At 41.0% G+C, this 17500-nt stretch overlaps 1 protein-coding gene across 9 annotated transcripts in view; it reads left to right on the top strand.

Annotated features, from left to right (window-relative positions):
• ANKRD26 (ankyrin repeat domain containing 26) overlaps positions 1-2662 on the top strand; it is a 92167-nt gene extending 89505 nt beyond the window's left edge. For all 9 annotated transcript variants that reach the window (XM_067701464.1, XM_067701453.1, XM_067701463.1 and 6 more), the window contains 2 exons: positions 273-318; positions 1499-2662. In XM_067701464.1, the coding sequence (XP_067557565.1) occupies positions 273-318; positions 1499-1635 (183 nt within the window). In that variant the 3' untranslated portion in view covers positions 1636-2662. The remainder of the gene's footprint in view (positions 1-272; positions 319-1498) is intronic.
• Positions 2663-17500: the final 14838 nt, after the last annotated feature.

Genomic DNA, 17500 nt, shown 5'->3' with positions numbered 1-17500 from the left:
TGAAATTATGTATATTCAATAGACTGATATTTATTGTACTTTTTATCAGATTAATCTAAATAACATTACATATATATGTTCTCTATTATCTAAAATCAAAATAAGTAGGAATTTATTTTATTTATGTGATTATTTTTCTATTTAAGCAATCCTCAAATTAGGTCTAGTCTCTAGAAGTATTATTTAAAGGCCGCATTTCATAAGCTATACATCATTCCTACAAAAATGTCTCTTGTCTAACTTAAACGTAAATAATATTTGACTTATTTCAGATGCAGCAGGAGATGGAAAAAAATATAACTAGAGAACTAGAAAAAGGTATGTTGCCGAAATTTATGAATTAAATTTAGACATTGATTTTGGAAATAAACTGTAAATATTCAGTAGTAAATGGCATCTCTTTCCATTGTTTGGATGACAGATACTATTGATAGGCTAAATATCTTTTCTTATACATATCTAATGAAAACTGTGAAAGCATGAACATTCATAATGAAAGATATCCTGATTCCTCATTTATTCATCATGTTCCATAGCTTTAAAAAAAAATCTCAAAAAGCCTATGTATTTCTCTTTATTTCTGGCTGTATCCTTCCTCTACTTCTGCCATCCCTGTGGAACTGTCAACCTGCACACTGACACTATTAGGAAACATGGGTTTCATCAACTTCTCAAGTTTCTGGTAGTGATTAAGGCCAAAAAAACCAGACTCAAGCAGCCACGTTCGTGTAGCTGTTGCTTAGTGGCTGACATTAAAATTTCCTGTCATTGACTTTGTCATTGGTTTATCTTTTGCTCTCAGGAAAAATTCCAAATTCCTTATATCATGGAGTAAAAACACCCAAATCAGTTTGGGTCCTGCCATAGTATTCAGCCTTATCTCTTTACTACCTTCCTCTGCCCCTTTGCTCTGCATCTAGTCAAATAGACGGCTTACAATCCCACAGGTGCTCTTCCTCACCTTCAGTCTTTGTATGTGCTTCTTCCCTCCATCTCCCGTACTTTTTCCTTGTCCTTCAGGTATCCACTTACATACCACCTCCACCAAAAAGCTGACAGTATTGACACAAAGCTGGGTGTCACTTCTGAGTGTTCCTTGTACCCTCTTTTATACCTGTCATAGTATTTATGACTCTGTATGGAAATTGCCTGTTTTTTTTCCAGTTTATAGTATATGATTTTTCAGGGTGGACTGTGTTACCTTCATCTTGTAATTTCAGTGCTTGTCACAGCACCTTAGCAGATGGTTGTTGAGTAAATGAATGAAGAATGAGAAAATCAGAAGCTCTGATACTCAGCCACAAGAGCAATGAATTCATCGTGCAACCACGGGCAAATTATATAATAGTAATCTTGTATTTTGTGTTATGTCGTGTATAGATATTTTTCATTCTTCTGAACGCTTAGAAAGTTCTCAGCTTTTTTTTTTTAACTAACTTATATTTAGTCAACTCAAGTATTTTAGGTAAAGAATATAATCCTTTCTTTTTCTTTTCAGCTGCTGCTGAATGTGAATCTGGATCCTATAGAGCTTCTCCTCTAGGAGCTACTGATGAGTCAAATCTAAATCAGGATCTAGTTTTGAAAACATCACAAGAATATGTACAGATTTTGAAGAAAAATTATATGATCTAAAAGATAAATAGTAAAAATTTCCCTACTGGGTTGTTTGCATAACATTTTAGTTGTTTCCCATTAAACATGATGTGAAAATCTTTATTAAAGGAAAATATTTTTGTATTAGATGTGTATGATGAAAATTTATATAGTATTTTAAACCATGTTTCTCTGCATCTAACTTACTTTTAAGCAGATTTTGTGAATCAAAACACTGTTGAGTTTTACATACTCAAACTGAGCCCTGGTACCAGCACCCAGACAACCAAACTTGTCATTAATATATAGTGGTGTTGACTGATAGCTTTTTTGTATTTCCAATTTTATCACTATATATAGACCTAAAGATTTAGACAGACATCATTTGGATATACTGCTGCTATGGCTGTTGTCAATGTTTGGTTTTTTTAAAAAATATTATTTATTTATTTTTGTTTCTTGCGGTACGTGGGCCTCTCACCGCTGTGGCCTCTCCCGCTGCGGAGCACAGGCTCCGGACGCGCAGGTTCAGTGGCCATGGCTCACAGGCCCAGCCGCTCCGCAGCATGTGGGATCCTCCCGGATCGGGGCACGAACCCGTATCCCCTGCATCGGCAGGCAGACTCTCAACCACTGCGCCACCAGGGAAGCCCTATTTATTTATTTTTGACTGTTGGGTCTTCGTTGCCGCATGCGGACTTCCTCTAGTTGCGGCGAGCGGGGGCTACGGGCTTCTCATCGTTGTGGCTCTTCTTATTGCGGAGCCTGGGCTCTAGGCGCGCAGGCTTCAGTAGCTGTGGCATGCGGGCTCTAGAGCACAGGCTCAGTAGTCGTGGCGCACAGGCTTAGTTGCTCCATGGCATGTGGGATCTTCCCGGACCAGGGCGAGCCCGTGTTCCCTGCATTGGCAGGAGGATTCTTAACCATTGCGCCACGAGGGAAGTCCTTATTGCCAATGTTTGATGTATTACAATTGTTATAGTGCCATAAAACTTAGTATATGTAACTTTAAACACTCATTCATAGATCTTTCCTCATGGAGAAATAAAATTTGCCTATGACTTTTCACCTTTTCTATTTATTTACTTACTTTTTGGAAACAGTCTTAAAATTAGAGAAAAGTTCCAAGCACCAGACTCAAACAGACATTTTCATAAAACTACCATATCTCCCATATATTCTCCTAATGTAACATTTATCTTTCCTAAACGTCATTTGTTCTCCCATAAGTGCCCTTCCCTCCCCCCACCAAGAAGTCATGTTTTTCAGAAGATGCCTTTCTCCTACTCCCTGTCACTTAAGTAGTATATAAGCCCCCAGTTGTAGGCAGCCCCTCAAATCATGTTTCTTTGTGAACCCCTGCATGTAATCATACACAGTTAAATGTTTTTTTCTCATGGTAATCTGCTTTTGTCAATTTAATTTGCAGATTCCCAATTAATGAACCTAAGAGGGTAGAGGAAGTGTTTTCCTTCCCAACAATTCCAAGAGCTAAAATGTTAGTAACTCTTACTTACATCCTTTATTCCGTTTTCTTCTGTCCTTTCAGTGTACTTAGTTGGCAGAACTCTATAAGAGATTGTTTATCATTCTCCCCACTTACCTTCACCCAGGCATCTATGTGCTGCTGAAGAAAATTATTCTACTTTTATTTAATTTGCATCTTCTTTCTTCACAATGTCGATTTCAAATCTCCTCTCTCTAAACTTTTCACCCTGTTTTTTCCCTCTCATGTGTACCAGGCAATCTCATTTCCCACGACAAACTTCTTGAAAGATTTGCCTGAATCCCCACCCACTCTAGGCTGTCTTCTCCTTCCCCCATTCTCTCAAAACTACTCCGAAGTCACCGATGACTTCCACATCGCTGAATCAAAGTGTCACCTTTCCAGTCCTTGTCTAACTGAATTTCTCATTCCTCTTGGCATTCAGCATAACTGACCTCTTTGAGACACTCTCCTTTTGGCTGGGCTTTTAATACTCTTTAATTTTATCCTGAATGCACGCACAGCGTATTGTGATCGGAGACAGAGTTCTTATTAGTATCTCACAGTAAATACACAGGCCTTCCTCCCTCGCCCAGGCCTGCACCTGGGGCAACATGGCGAGAACAGGTCAGTTGTTCTAAGCCAGCAGGTGAAGGGCGGGAGGAAACTGGTTTTCCCTGCTGCTTGTGAAGGGGCGGGAGTTAAACGTCCTCCTCTCCTGGGAAGCATCTCCTCCTCACTCTGGCCTTTGGTATGTAAGTAAAACTGTTACCCACCCCAACAAGGGTCCTTCTGCCCAGTGTAGCTCCCACCAGTAGAATGAGTTGGGTTCAGAAGCAAAGGAAAGCTTTACTCTTTGATCAAAGACTGGAGAGGCACAAGCTCCTGCTCAAGAGGCCGTGGGCGGGGCTGCTTCACAGGGATCCCATCAGCAGGGGAGGGGGTGGAGTTCTCGCGGGGCAGGCGCAGGCGCAGGCGCAGCTGCTCCCCATTGCAGGGCCCACGTGGCCCGCCACTGCCATCTTGAATGGGGGTGTCTTGTGCAGCGTTCCTGCATACGGTCGGTCCTCCCACCCCCAGCTGGAGCATTGGCACAGCAATTTCACACCCGGAACTCGGGTCTGAAGTGCGGGCTGCGAGGCCTCTGCACGAAGCACCCTGTGAGCCAGCGAAAGCAGACTAAGAACAAAGGCAAAAAAGGTTAGACTTTATTTTACTACCGAGATTCTATTTCCTGGGAACAGCTAATGGGCTTTGCCGCTGATGAAATCTCTCCAGGAGCCAGACCCGGAGTCTCCAAGTTTCTGGGCCTCATTCCTCCTTGAAATGTGAATTCCTAGGGAGATGGTGCACCTTCGGGGACCTACTCAGAGCTGTAACTATTTGGTCCTCCTGGGGGGGATGAGACTTTATGAATCCTTTCAGATCAGAGCAATTAACTAGACAAATGGCTATAGATGTGAATCTCACGCTGCACAAAGTGTCTCAGAGGGCCAGGGCTTTTTACAAGATCGCTGAGAAATCCCAGGAAATTTTGCTTCCCCACAATTCCACCCCTCATTCCGGAAGGAGTTTTAGCCCCAACATCGGCCACTGTAACCAGTCCAACCAAACTTGAACTTGGTGGACACCAAATCCTTTGGGTTTGTCTTAGCCAACACTTAATCAGAGCTACGATCAGCAGGACCCTGACTTAGCAAAAGAAGTTGGTCTCAGCTGAACTCCCCTAAATCTCAGATTCAGGCATCTAGCCGAGTCCCCCAAACCATTAGGGACTACCTTGGGAAGGCAGGTGGCTCCTCCTTGTGTTTCCATGTTAACCTTTGCTACCTGGCCCAAGGCACTGTAGGGAAGCAAAATTTGTCACCCCCAAACGTGTCTCTTTGGCACGAGAATTATTTTAGGCTGATTAATTTTAAGAAGTGGGAAGACTCAGGAAGGTCTTTCTTTTTACCACCCCCTTAACTGTTGAAGAGTTTAGATAAAGGGCCTGGTCCGAGAAGACCGCCATCACTAGAGACACCTAGAGGGAATATGGGCGAGGTGCGGTTAAGAGCACTACAGTTATTTACAGGGAGTTCCAAACATTTGCTTTTCCATCTCCATGTGAACTGCCTTCCTCCACTTTGTAGTCCCAAACCACTACCCATAACATCCTCTTTCGTGTTTAGCTGAAGATGGTATTTAAGGGGAGGGTTTTAGTCATTCTGGTGAGTTACTCAATTTTCCTGGGTCTCTTCCGTGTGTACAGGAAGTATACATGTTAGTAAGCTTTTTTTTTGTTTTTCTCCTGTTAATCTGTCTCACATCAATTTTATCCTGAGACCAGCCAGACGAACCTAGAAGGATAGAGGAAGGTTTCTTTTCTCCCTGACAGCAGGTACCTTAGTACAGGTAGCGATGCTAATTTACAAGTGGCACAGACTTTGCCTCGCCTGCAAGGAAGGAATCTGTGGCAAACTCTGTTATCCATACAATACTAGCCAGTGAGTTGAAGCTCACCTGAATGCCTTCAAGCTGAGGTGGGATCATTGTGTTAGTCATACTGCTTGCTGCAGGACCGGCCAATAAATTGAGAGACGAGTTGTTGGAGCAAGGAATAGCGACCTTATTTGGAAAGCTGGCAGGTTGAGAAGATGGCAGACTCATGTCTCAAAGAACCGTCTAGCCTGAGTTAGAATTCAGGCTGTTTTTATACTGAAAGGGGAGGGAGTAAAGTCAAATACTTCCTGGTTCCCATCAGCCTCCTGGGGGGATGTGTTAATTTCTTCCTCCCTGCAGTCATTCACAGGTGGGCCTGGTCAGCATGCTTCCTGGGAGCTAAACAAAGGTACTTTAACTTAATGCTCATTACCTGGGAGGCAGGGTTCCCAGAGATGGGCCATTGTGTATAAGTTAAGCTTATAGGCAACATCCCCTCAGTGATTAACTTGTAATAGAATACGAAAGTTGTTCGCTTTGTATGGTATTGTACAACTGTTCACTTCAGCAGAAATCAGGGACAAATTTCATACTGCCTTTTGTGAAAGAAAAATAAAAACGGAGTCGGTAATGCTCCTTAAAGAGGACTCTCTAAAGTGGAGCTGGGAGGCCATTAAGGGGTGTGACATATGCAAGTCTCAGCCTGGATGGAATCTGACCTTTTGACCATATATTGTCCTAATGAAGTCATCCAGAACATCTGCCAGAAACTCAAGATACTTCTTGGACCCTACCCTAAAATAACTTGTGATCCCTTAAGGACAAGTATTTCCTGACTCGTATCAGAGTCAGTCATAATTCTCATCAGGCCATTTTTGTCAACGTGTGGCTTTTTCTCTTTGTAAGCCCCTGACTCTCTCTCGGAACACTCAGTTTTACGTGAATCTGTGTCTCCCGAATTGAAATTCTTTTTTGTTCCTTCCAGTTTTATTGAGATATAATGGACATGAAGCACTGTATAATTTTAAGGTGTACAGCATAATGATTTGACTTATGAGATGATTACCACAATATAGTTTACTATAATTATAACTATATCCCTGTTGCCAGGATATAGTGAAACATAACTATAGCCCTGCTGCTGGGATATAGTAAAATTATTAGTCAGTGTTCTCCAGAGGGGAAATAAAATCAGTATGGGATTACCTATCTATCTGTCTATCATCTATCATCTATCTATCTATCAATATCTATCTATCTCTGTCAACAGGTCTGAAATCTGCAGGGTGGGCCTGCAGCCTGTAAATTCAGGGACGAGCTGATGTTGCAGTCTTGAGTCTGAATCCCCAGGACAATAGTCTGGAAACTCAGGCAGGGTTTCTATGCTTCAGTCTTGTAAAGAGTTCATTCCACTTTGGGGAACCTCAGTCTTTGCTCTTAAGACCTACTGATTGGATGAGGCTCATGGACATTATGGAGGGTAATCAGCTTTATTCAAAGTTACTGATTTAAATACTAATGACATTTAAATACACCTTCACAGAGGGGACTTCCCTGGTGGCGCAGTGGTTAAGACTCTGTGCTCCCAATGCAGGGGGCCCGGGTTCGATCCTTGGTTAGGGAACTAGATCCCACATGCACACCATAACTAAGAGTTTGCATGCCACAACTAAGGAGCCTGTGTCCCTCAACTAAGGAGCCTACCTGCTGCAACTAAGACCTGGTGCAACCAACCAAATAAATAAATAAAATCATTTCCTCAAAGAATACTTAATGGTATGGTAAAGTGCTCCAAATGTGATGTTTATAAAAGTAGGATACAAAACTGTATTTAAATATATATATCTATTTAAATACCTTCATGGAAACATCTAACTTGTGTTTGACCAAACAGCTGGGATCATAATCTAGCCAAGTTGGCACATAAATTAACTATCACACTGGGCAGATATTTTAACTGTCAACTTCAAGAAGAATATTGAAATATTCTAATATTTTTCCAGTTCTAGGCTAGGTTTTATGGAGAACCTATAATGCAACCTGTATATTCCTTCCTGCCCCCCTGCAAGAGTTTTTTGTTTTAATTTTTAAAAATTTTTTATTAGAGTATAATTGCTTTACAATGTTGTGTTAGTTTCTGCTGTACCATGAAGTGAATCAGCTATATGTACACCTATATCCTCTCCCTCTTGGACCTCCCTCCCTCGCCCCGACCCCCATCCCACCCACCTAGGTCATCACAGAGCACTGAGCTGAGCTTCCTGTGCTTTATAGCAGGTTCCCACAAGCTAGCTATTTTACACATGGTAGTGTATATATGTCAATCCTGATCTCCCAGTTCATCCCACCCTCCCCTTCCTTCCTGTGTCCACATGTCCATTCTCTACATCTGTGTCTCTATTCCTACCCTGCAAATAGGTTCATCTGTACCATTTTTCTAGATTCCACATATATGCATTAATATATGATATTTGCTTTTCTCTTTCTGGCTTACTTTACTCTGTGTAACAGACTCTAGGTCCATCCACATCTCTACAAATGACCCAATTTCATTCCTTTTCATGGCTAAGTAATAGTCCATTGTTTATATGTACCAATCTTCTTTATCCATTCTTTTGTCATTGGACATTTAGGTTGTTTCCATGTCCTGGCTATTGTAAAGAGTGCTGCAATGAACACTGGGGTACATGTGTCCTTTTGGATTATGGTTTTCTCAGGGTATATGCCCAGTAGTGGGATTACTGGGTCACGTGGTATTTCTGTTTTTAGTTTTTTAAGGAACCTCCATACTGTTCTCCACAGTGACTGTATCAATTTACATTCCCACCAACAGTGCAGGAGGGTTCCCTTTTCTCCACACCCTCTCCAGCATTTATTGTTTGTAGATTTTTTGATGATGGCCATTCTGACCGGCGTGAGGTGATACCTCATTGTAGTTTTGATTTGTATTTCTCTAATAATGAGTGATGTTGAGCATAGAAGTTTGTTATTGATTTTGTTACCAAACCAAACTTGGGTCCACTTGCCCGATGCACAGCAAAGATAATCTACTGACACCAGGTTGTGATGAAGGAAAGTGTGGCGTTTATCCCAAGGTGCCCAACGTGGCGCCAAGCAAGGAGAACAGACGGCTCAGGCTCCGTAGACCCAAACTCTCCGATGGCTTTCAGGGAAGGGTTTTTAAAGGTAGCATTAGGGGTGAGGATGTAATGTGCCAGATGAGCTTGTGTACGTCCTTCTGGATTGGTTGGCGGTGAGGTAACAGGGTGGTGTTTTGGGAAGCAACATCATCAACCATCAGGTTCCAACCGGTCTGAGGTCTATGGGCTTGTGGTCAGCATGCAGTGAACTTCTTCCACCTGGTGGGGTTTTCAGTATCTGCAAAACAGCTCAAGGATATATATGGCTTAGAATATTATCTATAGCCCTTGAGGAGGAACTAAAGATCCTTGACTTTGTTTTATGGCTAAACAATTATTATTTTGTCTTGCTTCACTATTTTCCTTTTTTCTCACTTCCCTGATTACATTTGCTCTTTGGAACCGGGGGAAAGCCTAGGAGGCTAAAGGTTTTCTACAAACAAGAGGTAGGGGCCATGGGGAGGTCCCCACTGGGTCCTGCTCCATTGCAATTAGTTTTTCTTTTAAACAGTGTTTCCCCCCTTATTTTTAATGGATTCAAGAGGAGGGGAGAGGATTCCTAGTTAGTTTTTCAATCATAACCCATCTAAACTGGAAGGTCTAGAAAAATCTCTCTCCTTAAAATAAAATAATCTGTGTGTCATATTCCCTCACCTCAAATAGTAAATGCGTGTTATACCATTCGAAAAGCCACAAAACCAAAACCGGCCAATTCCAGAGCTCTAGTCTATGTGCTGGATGCTAGAGATGCAACAACAGATAAAATGTGGCTTCTTCTCTCTAATTGTTTGTTACCGGTTGTCATGTTGATCCTTATGCTAATGACTCAGTGGAGTAAATAAAAAACAAAATCACTTTAGGAAACTGCAAAGAAAATGGGAAGGAAGTCGTAGGAAAGACCACTTAGCTTCTGAGATATTTATTAGGAGTTGGAGAGATTTGTTCTAAAGCCTTGTTCCAGCAGGAAACAATTAAAAATTTTTTTTTATTGGAGTATAGTTGACTAACAATGTTGTGTTAGTTTCAGATGTATATAGCAAAGTGAATCAGTTATATATATATCATACCTCTATAGATCCATTATTTTTCAGATTCTTTTCCCATATAGGTGATTACAGAATATTGAGTAGAGTTCCCTGTGCTATACAATAGGTCCTTGTTAGTTATCAATTTTATATGTAGTATTGTGTATATGTTAATCCCAGTCTCCTAATTTATCCCACCCCCCCATGCTTCCCCTTTGGTAACCATAAGTTTGATTTCAATATCTGTGAGTTGGTTTCGGTTTCGTAAATAAGCTCATTTGTATCATTTTTAAATTAGACTCCACATATGAGTGATATCATATGATACTTGGTTTTGAGTGATATCATATGATACTTGGTTTTCTCTGTCTGACTTACTTCACTTAGTATAATAATCTCTAGGTCCATCCATGTTGCTGCAAATGGCATTATTTCATTCTTTTTTTATGGCTGAGTAAAATTCCATTGTGTATATGTACCACATCTTCTTTATTCATTTCTCTGTCGATGGGCATTTAGCTTGTTTCCGTGTCTTGGCTATTGTAAATAGTGCTGCAGTGAATGTTGGGGTGCTTGTATCTTCTTGAATTATGGTTTTCTCAGGGTATATGCCCAGGAGTGGGATTGCTGGATCATATGGTAGTTCTATATTCAATTATTTAAGGAACCTCTATACTGTTCTCCATAATGGTTGTACCAATTTACATTCCCACCAACAGTGTAGGAGGTTCCCTTTTCTCCACACCCTCTCCAGCATTTATTGTTTCTAGATTTTTTGATGATGCCCATTCTGACCGGTTTGAGGTGATACCTCATTGTAGTTTTGATTTGCATTTCTCTAATGATTAGTGATGTTGAGCAGCTTTTCATGTGCCTACTGGCCATCTGCATGTCTTCTTTGGAGAAATGTCTATTTAGGTCTTCTGCCCATTTTTTGATGGCATTGTTTGTTTTTTGATATTGAGCTGCATGAACTTTTTGTATATTTTGGAGATTAATCCCTTGTTGGTCGCATCATTTGCAAATATTTTCTCCCATTCTGTGGGTTGTCTTTTCGTTTTGTTTATAGTTTCCTTTGCTGTGCAAAAGCTTGTACGTTTGATTAGGTCCCATTTGTTTATTTTTATTTTCATTGCTCTAGGAGGTGGATCAAAAAAGATTTGCTGTGATTTATGTCAGAGAGTGTTCTGCCTGTGTTTTCCTCTAAGAGTTTTATAGTAGTCATCCTTACATTTAGGTCTTGGATTTTGAGTGTATTTTTGTGTATGGTGTTAGGGAATGTTCTAATTTCATTCTTTTACATGTAGCTGTCCAGTTTTCCCAGCACCACTTACTGAAGAGACTGTCCTTTCTCCATTGTATATTCTTGCCTCCTTTGTTGTAGATTAACTGACCATAGGTGCGTGGGTTTATGCCTGGACTTTCTAAACTGTTCCATTGATCTCTATCTCTGTTTTGGTGTCAGAACCAGTGTTTTGATTACTGTAGCTTCGTATCCTAGTCTGATGTCAGGGACCCCGATTCCTCCAGCTCCGTTTGGGAGGATAGCTTTGGCTATTTAGGGTCTTTTGTGTTTCCATATAAATTGTAAAGGTTTTTGTTCTAGTTCTGTAAAAAATGCCATTGGTAATTTGATTGATAGGTATTGCATTGAATCTGTAGATTGCTTTGAGTAGTATAGTCATTTTGACAGCGGGAAGCAATTTGCTCAGGATGGTTCTAGGTATGCCTAGGTAGGCACCTGATATTCATTAAATCAGATCTGATTTTCCCAGCCTGTGACTCTTTGCGCCCAGCAGATGGCGCCAAATGACTGGCCATGATTCCGATACACGGGCTCTTCTTTGGAAAATATGAAATGTAATTATAAAAGCCCAGCACCTTAAACAGAGCATTCATATTGCCTGTCTGCGACGCTTTCTTTTGCTCTATTTTAGCGTGATGTGAATCAAAATGAGAAGCAGACAGTAAAATGGTTGCCTCTCCTGGCATGTGGTAATATTGTGGAATAATGAAAATGTAAGTCCGGCACAGAGAGAGCCCAGTAAAACAGCACATAAACATGGAGCTGGTGTGGGGAACTCGTGTGTGTGTGTGTGTGTGTGTGTGTGTGTGTACTTGTGCTTCTGAGAAAGATAAACAATAAAGAGTGGAAGTGATGAAACATACTTCAATAAAAGGTAAAGAGAAAATATTGTAGAAAAACCGATAAAGAGAGTAAAAAAGTTGGAGATGAAAGAGAGAGAAAGAGAAGGGAGAGCTCAAGGGAGCATGAGACTAGGCTACATGGATAAAAGTATTGACATGGGAACTCCAGGAGACAGCATCCTATTCCTCTATTTCTTGCAGTTCTAATAATAATTGAATTTCTAATGAATATCATAAAAGTAGAGGACAAGAAAAAAATACAGTAAGTCATCTGGAACCAATTCAATGGAATTCTTCATTTCAAGGGACTCTAACTTCATCTCACAAAGACTGGGAATGTTCCATACCCCTCACAGCACCTGTTATAGAAGGTGAAGTCGAAGCTGCAGGTACTGAAAGAGGAAACTCCCTACTGTGGAAAAGGAGAAAAGAAAAACGCAGCGTTGAGTTCGAATAGTAGACCTACTGAGTTCACTTCTTTATTAAGCTTTTAAAATCTCCCCCATTAAAAGAGAAAGTCTGCCTCAGATAAGGGGGGCTGTGAAGAGGGAGGTTGTTCCTGCTGCATCGAGGGATCTATCAGTTCAGCAACTGCTTCCAGAACAGGGCCACCCACATCCTAATTCAGAAAACAGTTCCCTGTGTCCTGCATCACCTGTTGGGAGACATTTCAAAAAGGAAGAAAAAGAAAAGCAGTCATGAGATATTCCAGTGAGCAACCACAAACGACCACTGAAGGCAGGACCAAGACTCTACTACCATGGTTTGCCCAGGAGGCTGCGGCTCCTCTTAGGAATCTTAGGAATGAAATGATGCTACAGGCAGAAGTGTCTTTAAAGCATCGTAGTATAAAATATTATGGGCTTTGCAATTTACCTCAATTCCAATGACCTTACCAAAAACGAAACTTGCCTAAAAACTAGAAGTCCCTTTCTTCCAGGAGAGTTAATTTGTTACAAAAAGAGTATGACACCCAGGTTCTTACAGGTTTGAGTTTAATTATAAAATCTATGGAGGGGAGAGGTGTTTAATCCAGCTTATTCCAATTAATCCTTCAAAAGATGCCTTCCTTTTTTTCTGTTGGCCATGCCACCTCTATGCAGGATCTTAGTTCCCTGACTAGGGATCGAGTCCGTGCCCCCTGCAGTGGAAGGGCAGAGTCCTAACCACTGGACCGCCAGGGAATTCCCCAAAAATGCTTTCTAAACAAGCTCTGATTAGCCAGTGGCTCTCAAACTTGTGTGTTAATGAATCACCTGGGGTGCTTGTTAAGATGCAAATTCAGGCCTAGCTCCAGACTCTGATCAAAGAGGTTGGGTTGGGAGCCTAGCAATTTGCATTTTAAACAATCATTTCAAGTGATTCAGATGCAGAAGATCCAAAGACCTCTCTTAGAGAAATATTGCCCTAAGCAAAGGCAGGATTGGTCATTCAGGGAGGCCTTCAAACTCACTTCCCATCTATCCATCCATCCATCCATGCATCCTTTCAGTCATTCCCTCCCTTTCTCCCGAACTCATTAATTCAAGAAACATTTCTGGTGCCCTTGCATTGTACTAGGAGATGTTGGACGTAGTAAATACGAAGAGACTCAGTTCCTGCCTGGAAGGTATTTTATACCTAATGACTGATAGGCTGATATATATATACACACACATATATTATACATATATATTATATTATGTTAAGTATATAATCTATTTGTATTATATATAATATATATATGAATGACAATGTCAAGTGGTAAGTGTTGAATTTACAGCTGTGATACCAAAGAGTGTTGCAGGAATTTGGAAGAAATTTGCGTGGACATGAGCTGGTGTGCCTGCGAAAGGAAGACAGCTCCACGGAGGGCGTGGGTTGTGGCCTGGGCCCTGAATGATGAGAAGGAGGCAGGATATTTGAGAGGAAGGAACAGTATTAGCTTCCTATCACGCTTGTTAAGCAAGGTCGTTATTAATACCCATAAGCCTGCACTAAAGATAGCAGAGTGGCAAGGCATGGCCAGGGATTAAAAGGATAATCTTATTACCTGCCTTCAGAGGAGCCATAAAGGATGAGAAGCCGAAAGTTCCTGACTCAGCAACATCATCTCCTCGTTTCTTTTCAGTATTCTGGTGCCAATTGGACCATTTTTTTCACTTTAATAAGTTGATAAATAGTAGGAACGCTTGACATGACGTGTTTACTGTATATATCCTGTGTTTCTCTTAGGTCCATATCTATTTCATCCAGCTGCTTTAAAAAAGTTAAAATTATGGTCATAAGACATAAGAAGGGCATAGACAATTAGCATCATCAGAAGAGGATCAGAACTGTTAGAAACCAAGGGAGGAAGATGAGTTTAATTAAAAATTACTTATGTAATAAGGAGAGCTGTATTCCTGAAGATTTATGCTTAGACATATGATTATATTTAGCTATATTTTGCCTATCTCATTATGTGAAAGACATTTTAATCTAGCTACTTTGTTTTTCTTCTCCAGCTCTTCTTCCCAACAACCACAAAGCATCAAAAACAAAATATTTAAGCCAATTTTGTCCAGGAGTTTTCACTGACCATGTAGAGAAGGGGTATTACTATATTACCACCACCACCACACTTGGTGGGAAAGGGGACGGACTCTGGAGCCAGACAGTTGGGTTTTTAATCTTAGATCCGTCACTTACTATCTGTGTGGCTTTGCTGTGACTCAGTTTCCTAATCTGTAGAGTAGACACGAATAGGGTCTTGTGATGGTTAAATGAATCCATACATACACAGCGCTTAGAACAGCCCACATAGTAGAAGCTCAGTCAGTGTTAGCTATTGTCATGAGCTCTGGTGTTGAGGAAGGTACACAGGAGCAAGTTTCTTGGGATATGTAGATAGATTGGAGAGATGCTAATATGTACTTGAAAATCAACTCTACTATGGGGCTAAAAATTATTCAACACCGCCCTGAAACTTTTTTTTAAACATTTTATTGGCGTATAATTGCTTTACAATGTTGTGTTAGTTTCTGCTCTATAACAAAGTGAATCAGCTATACATATACATATATCCCCATTTCTCTTCCCTCTTGCGTCTCCCTCCCACCCTCCCTATCCCACCCCTCTAGGTGGTCACACAGCACCGAGCTGATCTCCCTGTGCTATGGGGCTGCTTCCCACTAGCTATCTATTTTATGTTTGGTAGTGTATATATGTCCATGCCACTCTCTCACTTTGTCCCAGCTTACCCTTCCCCTTCCCCGTGTCCTCAAGTCCATTCTCTACGTCTGTGTCTTTATTCCTGTCCTGCCCCTAGGTTCTTCAGAACCATTTTTTTTTTTTTAGATTCCATATATATGTGTTAGCATACGGTATTTGTTTTTCTCTTTCTGACTTACTTCACTCTGTATGACAGTCTCTAGGTCCATCCACCTCACTACAAATAACTCAATTTTGTTTCTTTTTATCCGCCCTGAAATATTATTTATATTCTTCGTTGTAAGAGGAAACGTTTAAGACTATTTATAAGAATGCACAATAAAAAGTCATATGACACAGGTCTTAAATATGAGAAGAACAAGGGTAGGGACATAAAAGAGAACTGGAGAAGAACTAGTACAAAATGCATTCATGGCCTTTGTCTCTGAGCTTTCTAGTAACCATTGCAAAAAGGGAAACCTAATCGGTTACTCACAAGATAAAAACAGGCCAGTTGTTCAGGAGAAACACATTTACTTACAAAATTAATTATGCAATTAAGACCAGAGAGGATACTCCCAGAAGTCGTCTTTAGGATGAAGCTGTGTAATATAATAAAAAAAATCTTTAATGTCTTTTCATCAAATGAACCAGAGTTTCACAGGGTACTCCCATGACATTCCTCAAATCACCACCCCCTCCAAGCACATGTCAGTAGAAGTTCTATGAGGAGATGACATTTGTGCGCAGTGCTCAGCTCTGTGTTGATTCTGCTCTATGGAGCGGAAGATTTTAGAACGTCTGGAACACCCATGACTTACACCCATTCCGAGTTGTTTGGCTTCTTAAAGCACAGTTGTACCTGTCCTCTCATTTCATCCTCAGAAACCTCTCTGAGACAGGCATTATTAAGCCCATTTCACAGATAAGAGACTGAATCTGAGGGTAGTTGGACAGCTAGAAAACTGTGGGGGAGGATTTGACCTGCTGACTCCCAAGCCCTCCCCAGTCTCTGGCTGTGCCTTCAATCACCAGACTTCTCAGCACGCTGCTCCCTCTTCCTCACCTCTCATTTATTTTTTTAATCCATTAACATCTGATTTTTATGTCTGCAACTCCATTTAAATTGCTCTGGCAAAAGTTGCGAATGATATTTTCATTGTCAAATCCATTTACCCTTTTCTCAGCTTTTTTTTTTTTTTTTTTAGTTTTGAAATAATCGATTATTCACTCTTTGGCATTCTGTTCTCCTTTGGCTTTGGGGGCACTAAATACTCCTGGTCCCCCTCCCCCCTCCCCTGTTCCTTCTGTCATTAGCCTTTAGGACTTGCTCCTCTCCACCCACCTCCTATAGGTTGGAGTTCCCCACGGTTCCATGTTTTGTCCTCTCCTCATTTTACTCTATGCATTTCCCCCAAGAAAGCCAATCCTCTCCCATGTATTCAGCTGCCATCTTGAAAACACTAATTCCCAGACTTACACGGTAGTTGCGTCTTGTAGGGGGTTGAGTTCTAAGATCAGGGTCAGAGGTGAGAATAGCATTTGTCAACATGAGACTTGTTCATTGTTTCCTCAGTTGAATTAGAGATGAAACAGTTGGCTCAAATTTGGAGCTATTATGCAGGAAAATGTTTCTTTAAAGACTGGAATTATACTCAGAATGGTGAGATTTTTATATTGTGAAGACCTACAAGTGAAATGAACCCGTTGGGAGGAAGAGCAGATTCACACCTCCCATTTCTCCATCAGTTCAGAGCCTGGAGCCATAGGGTAAAATTGCATAAAGAAAACAATTTAAATAATTCTTCCCTACTCTCCCGCACAGGTGAATTTGCATGTGTAAAAATGACTCCCTGTGTCTCTACAAACTCGCACTGCTTGCCTATTAGACGTTTTCATTCAGTTGTCCCACAAGATTTCAATCTCAACTTGCCCAATATTTAATCTATTGTCTTCACTTCCCACTCAGTTTTAATTAGTTATAACAAGATGTGCACTCTATATTATTGCTGTGACAAAGATACTCCCAATTCTTAGTAGCTTAACCAGTAAAAATGCATTTCTCATCTGGGTAACAGTCCAAGGCAAAAGTTCCAGGTCAGGAGACGGAGGGTGAAATGGGGCACAGGAGATCCACTCCACGAGGTCATTCAGGGATCCAGACTCAAGGAGTTGCAGCCACCTTCAATATGTGGCTTCCAAGGTTGCCTTGGTGTGAGAAGGAGGGAGCAGAAAAGAGGATGGCAAAGGCCCAGCTGAGTCTTAGTGTCACATTACTGCTGTCCCACTCCATTGGGCCACCTGCATGCGTGGGAGGGGAGCATAGCACCCAACTCTGATGGAAAGTCTGTCACACTCTCCCTTCCTCTCCATTTCTAATTTTTTCTTCCACCAGTATGTGCTGTGTCTCAGTTTCCTCTTCTGTAAAATGGGCAAACAGTTGTACTCCTCACAGGGGTTGTTGTAATAAGTGAGATAATCTATGTAAGACAATTAGAATATGCCTGACTCAT

Source organism: Pseudorca crassidens, chromosome 1 (assembly GCF_039906515.1).
Source record: "Pseudorca crassidens isolate mPseCra1 chromosome 1, mPseCra1.hap1, whole genome shotgun sequence".
Classification (NCBI taxonomy): Eukaryota; Metazoa; Chordata; class Mammalia; order Artiodactyla; family Delphinidae; genus Pseudorca; species Pseudorca crassidens.
The sequence above is the reverse complement of the archived record's forward strand: the minus strand, read 5'-3'. Positions and strand labels throughout refer to the sequence as shown.